This window comes from Neopelma chrysocephalum, unplaced genomic scaffold (genome assembly GCF_003984885.1).
Source record: "Neopelma chrysocephalum unplaced genomic scaffold, ASM398488v2 Primary Assembly neopelma1_76, whole genome shotgun sequence".
Lineage (NCBI taxonomy): Eukaryota > Metazoa > Chordata > Aves > Passeriformes > Pipridae > Neopelma > Neopelma chrysocephalum.
The window spans coordinates 14099492-14106447 of NW_020897737.1; the positions used below are offsets into that span (position 1 = coordinate 14099492).

At 45.0% G+C, this 6956-nt stretch overlaps 1 protein-coding gene across 1 annotated transcript; it reads left to right on the forward strand.

The window, feature by feature from the left end:
- Positions 1 to 211: 211 nt before the first annotated feature.
- On the forward strand, positions 212 to 4081 carry LOC113970377 (trefoil factor 2-like). The gene is made up of 4 exons (XM_027689244.1): positions 212 to 293; positions 1268 to 1414; positions 2969 to 3118; positions 4053 to 4081. The coding sequence occupies exons 1-4, from the start codon at positions 212 to 214 to the stop codon at positions 4079 to 4081; spliced, it is 408 nt and encodes a 135-aa protein (XP_027545045.1).
- The last annotated feature ends 2875 nt before the right edge of the window (positions 4082 to 6956 follow it).

Consider the following 6956-nt stretch of genomic DNA (forward strand, 5'->3'; position numbering starts at 1 on the left):
ACAGCTCAGGGGAGCCCAGAAATTTATCTCAGGGATATCATGATATTCATGGCAACATTTCCTAATTAAACAAAAGAAAACCCAGCCTCTGGGTGAAGCATCAGATGGAACAATGTTATCAGGCCTCGCTGGGCAAACATGGGGAGTGTATAAAACCAGCTGCTTCCAGGGGAAGGCAGCACCTCTCTGCTCTACCCACCTTCCAAGAGCAATGGATCTCAAGGTGGTCTGTGTTCTCTCTGCCACCCTCGTCATAGCCCTCAGCACCTTGGCAGAGGGAAGTGCACCACCAAGTAAGTACATTCACCTACTGTTGCCTTCCAGGTATGTATGGGGGGGCCTGGTCCTACCAGCTGCAGGCAGAGTCTATCTTTATTAATGTATCAGACAGCAAACAGCTTCTTCTGGTGATACTTATCACCAAAGCTGGACTCTACTTTTTAATTTTTTCAGAGAAATCTATGGCAAAATGTAAAAGACTGCGGGTGAACTCTTGTGTTGGTGGAATAACCAGGAACCTGCTGCAAAGGCAGGGGGACACACATGCCCAGGAGCTCTCTAAAACAGGACCACGGCTGGAACAGGAGCCAGTTTTGTCTAAAAAGTCTGCTGACAATTATTTTTTGCTGCTTTGCCATGTGAATACAATTTCAAAGGAGTCTATATGCCTCCTAATTAAGAAACAAGTCATTTAGACAGCTTCAGAAGTGAAAAGCAACTCAATGACACCTAGGGACAGCTCTAGATATTCTTGATTGTGGATGACTGTGCAGCAAAATGTTAAAAGTGTAGTCATAACTATTTGCACAGAATAATATGTTTTTATAGTCACCTGACAAGAATGCAAAGATTTTGTATCTTTACACCTGTTTGAATATCCACTGGGCCCTTAACTCTTTTTCTCTTCACAAGACATGGGCAAATCAGCAACATTTATGAGCATAATATTTGAAGTTCTTGGGTTTTCCCATTTGATGTGGTCAATTTGAACTCCACAAACCACATTCTGCTGGGCTGGCTTGGCTGCAAGTGGGACCACAGACTCTCAAAGGGTGCAGTGCAGCACTTGCCAAAATCAGTGAGAGTTTAAAAGCAGCTTTTAAACCACACAGGTTCTGGTCTTGGCAGGGAACAGAAAATGTACAGTTGCACAGATGGGCAGAGTCTAGGAAAAGAGCATTGTTTCCAATGGTCATCTGATAACTGCACCTCCACAAAAAAGTGTACGAACTGACACCTAGTAACTTGCTCCTTCTATCCTGAACAGCAAAATGCCAGTGTAAAGTGCTCCCAAAGGAGAGGAAAAACTGTGGCTACCCAGGAATCTCAGCAGCAGAGTGCAAGAAAATGGGGTGCTGCTTCAATGCTTCAAACCCCAACGTTCCCTGGTGCTACACTCCTAAACAGAAGAAAGGTAATTTCTCTGCCAGAAACACTGATTTACCTCGTGTCTGATTATCTAGAAATGTGTACGACTAGGGGGCAGTTCTGCTTTTCTTCTGAGGTGAGAAAAGTGGGAGCAAACCTCTGTTAGAAGACCACTGGTAGTAAAATGCGAAGTCAAGCCTTACTTACCCACCAAACTTCTGCCTCATCCTCTTCACACAATGTATTCCCTCTTCCTTCAGGCTTCTGGTTATCAAGCAACCTGTGCTGATTATTTAAAACATTTCACTGCCATTTGTGATCTTGTTCACTGGTGGAGCAAGGGATCCTCAGCACTTATTTCAGTGGGTTTGCTATGTGACTGAGGAGGACTTCTTGGATACCTGTACAAAAGGCCACAGGCATCCTCTAACTTCTAGGTTTTTGGTCTTTTCTCCAGCCTGTTTTGCTAATTGCTACTTCCTTCTTCTCCTTCATGTTTCCCAGCATAGCTGCACTTGGTTGTCCCTTTTTCTCTCTCATTTTTGCTCCCAGTCTTCACTTGATGAAATCTTCAAAATATCCCAGGGAAATCCTTTTCTCCATTAGTTTCTTCCTTCTAAATCTTCTGAAGTCCTGTTTCCATTTGTTGCCATTATTTTCTCAGGAAGGGGAAAAGCTGCCCTCCCCCTCTTTCAAGGTTTGGGTGTATATTTTACATAACTGTGTTAGATAACTGAGTGTAATTAACTGCGTTAATTAACTGAGTGTAAGCTACATTTGCTGGGCTGACTGCACGACTCCTTCCTAGGAGAACTTCAGGGCAGTCTCAGCAGTTGCAAGGGTGAAATGAGGGTGCAAAGACAATGTTACCCAACAGCAGAACTTGATATAAATCAAGATTGGTCAGCGAGGATCAGAATTGCCAGAGGGAAAAAAATGTTTTTGCTTTTGAACACTGTTTGCATTTCTTGTAAATCTTGAAGGATGAACGGCAGCACCTTGTGGTGCCATTTCATAGAATTGCTTTTCTGAGCAGAACTGCTTCGAGAGAGAAGAATAGAGTATTCCAGCTGGGTGACACAACCTCTTTACTTGTGATTTTGCTTCTAATTGCCTGTAAGAGCTGGGATTTCCCCCTAAATGAGCCACCTCCTTCGTGTAACTCAACTGGCACGCAGAGGAAGCTGGGTTGTCCCGTCCCTGCATTAGCCAGGCTGCTCTGGGGTTAGCTCTTGGTCAGGTCATGGATATACCCTGGCCTGAGGCCAGTGGATGTGTTACCATCATGGGAGACACGTGGCTTTTCACCCCATTGCTGGATATAGGAAAGATAAGGTTGAGTCGCTGCCAGACACTTCTAGGGGCAAATTTTACCTCTTCTGGTCCCTGAGTCACAGCAGCAATTCATCACCCTTTGGTATTTAGCTTTGCCTAACAGACGTGGTGAGGATTTGGGTGAAACTGTTCATCATGGCTGTCACATCTGCTCAGGGACCTCACCTTTGTGTCCTGCCTTTTATTTGTGAACTACATCACCGGGTAAAGGGAGCATGAAGTGACACGTTCTCCTTCCTTCCTTTGTTTTTTTCACTTCACACAGTTAAGAAAGTGTGTCCCAATGATCCTTACGCCAGGATAAACTGCGGCCACCCCGGCATTACAGCCAAGGAGTGCACAAAGAAGGGCTGCTGCTTCAGGGCACGTCCTGCTGGGGTCCCCTGGTGCTTCTACCACCGCGTCACGGAGGAAGGTAATGAATGACTCACACGAGACATTGTCCCTTGTGTCCCTGTGGAGGCCCCATAGCTCCTGGCAGGGTTGTGCTGTGCCAGCCAGAGATTCCTTGCTCAGGGTGTGAGCAGGATGAGGTGGCTAAACCCTAAAAAAGGAGCTTCTTGCACAGAGTGGGGGTTGGTGCCAATACATCTGAGCCAGGGACTTGTGGGCAATGTGGCTGCACAGGTAGTGTGGGCTCAAATGTGAACTCAAGCTCTCAGCTAATGCCATGGTAGAGGTGCAGCTGCCCAACTCACATCTGCTTCATCATCTTGAGAGATAAAATGCTGTGCTTTGGAAATGTGGAATGAAACTTACAGTAATTTCTGATCCTTTACAGACCTTTTTTTTTTTTAATTAGAATTGAACCTTTCAGCATATCTAATGCAGATAACTAATAATCTCAGCCACAGTGTGTTTTGTACTGGGTACAATTCACCATCATATGGTTTTACTGATCTGAGTCACAGTTAGGGACAACATGTACAGATGGGGGTTGGGGGAAACTGCTAAAAAGTTGCCTTTTGGATGTCCTGCATTGGGAAAAATAGTTCCTAGCATCTTGTGCAATTTATGGAAAAAACGTGTCACTTAATCTGCTTCTTCTCTTCAACTCCCCAGCTTGTTAAAGGAGAAACCTCCATCAAGAACTTTCCAAACTTTGGATCTACTTCAATGGAACAAGAGACAGAGGTCCCAGCTCAGACTTTGTATTTTGCAACAGCTGTGATTTCTAGACTGTTTTTACCTGGGATTGACTCCTTTTGGATGAAAAGTTACTGGTAGCTTTTACTCTCTCAGTAGGCTAGTACCGCACAGGTTTTCACTGTAATAAAAGAACTAAGACACCATTTGTGGGGGTTTTATGCTATCTTTATCTTGAAGCTGTGTATTTCTCTGTTTCCCAGAAAAATTTGGCACCTCAGCAACCTGTTGATGGCAGAGCAGTCACTAACACTTCTGAAAGGAACACGGCACTCAGCTTTTTGTGTTAGTTACACTTCACACTTGCAAGTGACTGCTTGAATTTTTTAGCTGATCCGTGGCTTCACACAGGCCACTCGTCCTTCTGAATGCTGAGAATATTCAGCATTTCCCATTATACAGATATAGCTGTGGGTTTGGGCTTTTTTTTTTCCCCTCTGAGCCATAGGGAAGGGTGCCTTTGTTAGCTGATCTGACTGGTCTGACTCAGACACCTCCTGCTCTGTGCATCACTCTGGTGCTGCCAGTCCCTCAGTGCTGCTGCCAGCGAGGCAAGGAGCAGCTCAGGAAGACAGGAACCCATCTGGTAAGGTGAATAACCCAGAGAGTCCAGAAAAGAGACTTTAAAGGCACTGTTGAACCTCTAAGAAATGTGTTGGGGAAAAAGATGGGTAACACGAGACTGCTGTGGCAGCAAGGCGTGCTCAGAGCTTAGCAGGGAAGAGCAGTTGTACAGGGTTGTGCTGCAAGGACAGAAAAAAGGGTGGAGACACACAGAATCATGGAATGGTTTGGTTTGGAGGGACCTTTAAAGGTCATCTAGTCCAAACCTCCTGCAATGGGCGGAGACACCTTCCACTAGACCAGGTTGTTCAGAGCCCCCCATCCAACCTGCCCTTGAACTTTTCCAGAGCTGGGGCATCTACCACTTCCCTGGGCAACCTGTTGCAGTGTTTTACCACTCCCATTGTAAAAAGCTTTCCCTTTAACATGCCTCCTTAGAGATTTATCCCAGTACATTATTGTGATGAGTATGTTTATCCAAATAGGTAAAAATTAGTCATTCATAAACCACTTCCAAAGGCTCAATAATATGATTTGAATTGGTTATAATGTGATTGAGTAGTAACATAGATATTATGATAGGATATTGGTTGTAATATGAGCAATAAACTGGCCAGTCTACTGAAGGTCTTTGAAGGTGTTTGCCAGGGAGGGTTTGGTGCTGTAGCCCAGCTGAATTCAGAAGGCTTAGGCACAGTGTCCTCATGGTGATACTGCACTGCAAAATCTGGTGCCACAACTAGGTGCCTTCACCAGGTAGCAGGGCCTTCACAGGAGTCTTGTTGGGAGAAGATGAGAGGCAGAGCCAAGGCAGAACAAAGGGAGATGCCAAAACAGGAATGCACATTGAAGAGGAGCGTGCAGGACCTGCAGAGATGTGGCTACAGAAGGAGGGACCTTCCTCTCCTCCTCCCCTTCAGGGTCACTCTGAGGGCTCCCCTCAGCTAAATCAGTGTCCCTGGGCCACATTCACAGCCCTCAGAGAGAAAAAGACACCTTGTGGGAGTGCATCCCTCACTCCCTTCCTCAGGCTGCCCTATGATCCCAGGAATGCTCATTAGGCCTTGGCCTTGATTAATGGCACCGGGGCAGTTAAACTCTCCTTGAGCTTATCAGAAACACTGTCTGCTCCCAGAACTTCTGTTGTTGTCTAATGAGCTCCTGTTTTCCAGCAAATAGTCATGAAACTTTCTTTTTGTATGAATAATAGCCTGAGAGGAGCACTATTATTATTATTGGATTTTTTGAGGAAAATTCCAGTATCTACTGACCCAGACTTTGGCCAGGATTAAAATTCACTGGTGACTAAAGCCAATCACTTGTGACCCTAAGAACAGTGGTCCTGAGAGAGGCACTTGGAGCCCTCTGTCCAACAGTGACCCAAAGGGTTGTCTACGGAGAGGTGATGGATAAGCACATAATGAGGTTTCTCTTCTATCAAAATGCAGGATTGTCACAAATAGGAACCAGTTTTAACAAGCAAATATTAGAAGCCCAAATGAAGACTTAACCTTTTGTATCTGCAGCTCTGTCTGCACACCCACATCACTGCACAGTGAGGGCTGAATAGGTAAACAAAGTTCTGAATATTTTTCTAGAGGGGAAAAAAAGTAGGTCAGCGATGTAATTTTCGTCAGCAAAGTTACTACTGTAACAGGAACCCATTTGTGTCAATTTGTGACACAAAATCTTTGTGCTGATGAGGCCATTAGGCAGTGAATGATGTTTAAAATCACAAATGCCCAATAGTCCTAAACTGCAACCATGGCAGCTGACTGCAACCAATGCTTCAGCTTCTAATAAAGGCTGAATAGAACGTGTTTGACATTGCACATTGATTGCCTGTGGTTCTTCAGCGAGTGAAGATATTCTACTGGTCTTTAAAGCAATTGTAGCCAAGGGAAAGGTCTCAGAAATCATTCATTTTGAAGCGGTGGAGGAAAGATGTATTCGGCTGACATGGAGAAATAACAGGGGAGAAAACTAGGACAGACAAGGAGCTCAGAGCAGATGGGTTCTAGCAACAAAGAGCCAACCTGTAGCCATGTGAAAAAGGGATAGAACTGCAAACACCTCAAAAAACGTGGTTTTTAATGTGCCCACTTAGTTCACATCCCAGTCCCAAATGTCTCTGGGAAGGGTGTGCATCCTGCTACAGCAAGTATCACACACTCCTCTGGCAGAGCTCACATTCAGAAGGAAGGTTTCAGACAAGGTGCTAAACTGAAGTGAAAAAGAATATGGAAATCGAAATCTTCCTCTGTTGAGAGCAGCAAAATCACATGGTGCTGCCACAGGTCTCTAGCAAGTTACTGGTTTTACTAAAACTTGAAAACACGACCAAGAAAAGCAGAAGGTAAAACACAAGAACCAAACCTGAGTCCTGTGTCAGGATGTCAGTCAGGACATCCCAGGCAGAATGATGACCTCAAGATGCAGATTCAGTTTCCAGGAGATTGCCCTCACTGCAAGACTGAGTCCAAAAGGGAAAAATCACTGCTCTGAGGTGCGGGCTGCAAAACCTTGCTTAAGAGCAAAGTTCA

Bases quoted from the DNA above. Each gene is read 5' to 3' on its own strand.
- LOC113970377 (XM_027689244.1), top strand. From the start codon at position 212: ATGGATCTCAAGGTGGTCTGTGTTCTCTCTGCCACCCTCGTCATAGCC. The intron at 294-1,267 runs GTAAGTACATTC...TATCCTGAACAG, and splicing joins AGAGGGAAGTGCACCACCAA to CAAAATGCCAGTGTAAAGTG. The intron at 1,415-2,968 runs GTAATTTCTCTG...CACTTCACACAG, and splicing joins CACTCCTAAACAGAAGAAAG to TTAAGAAAGTGTGTCCCAAT.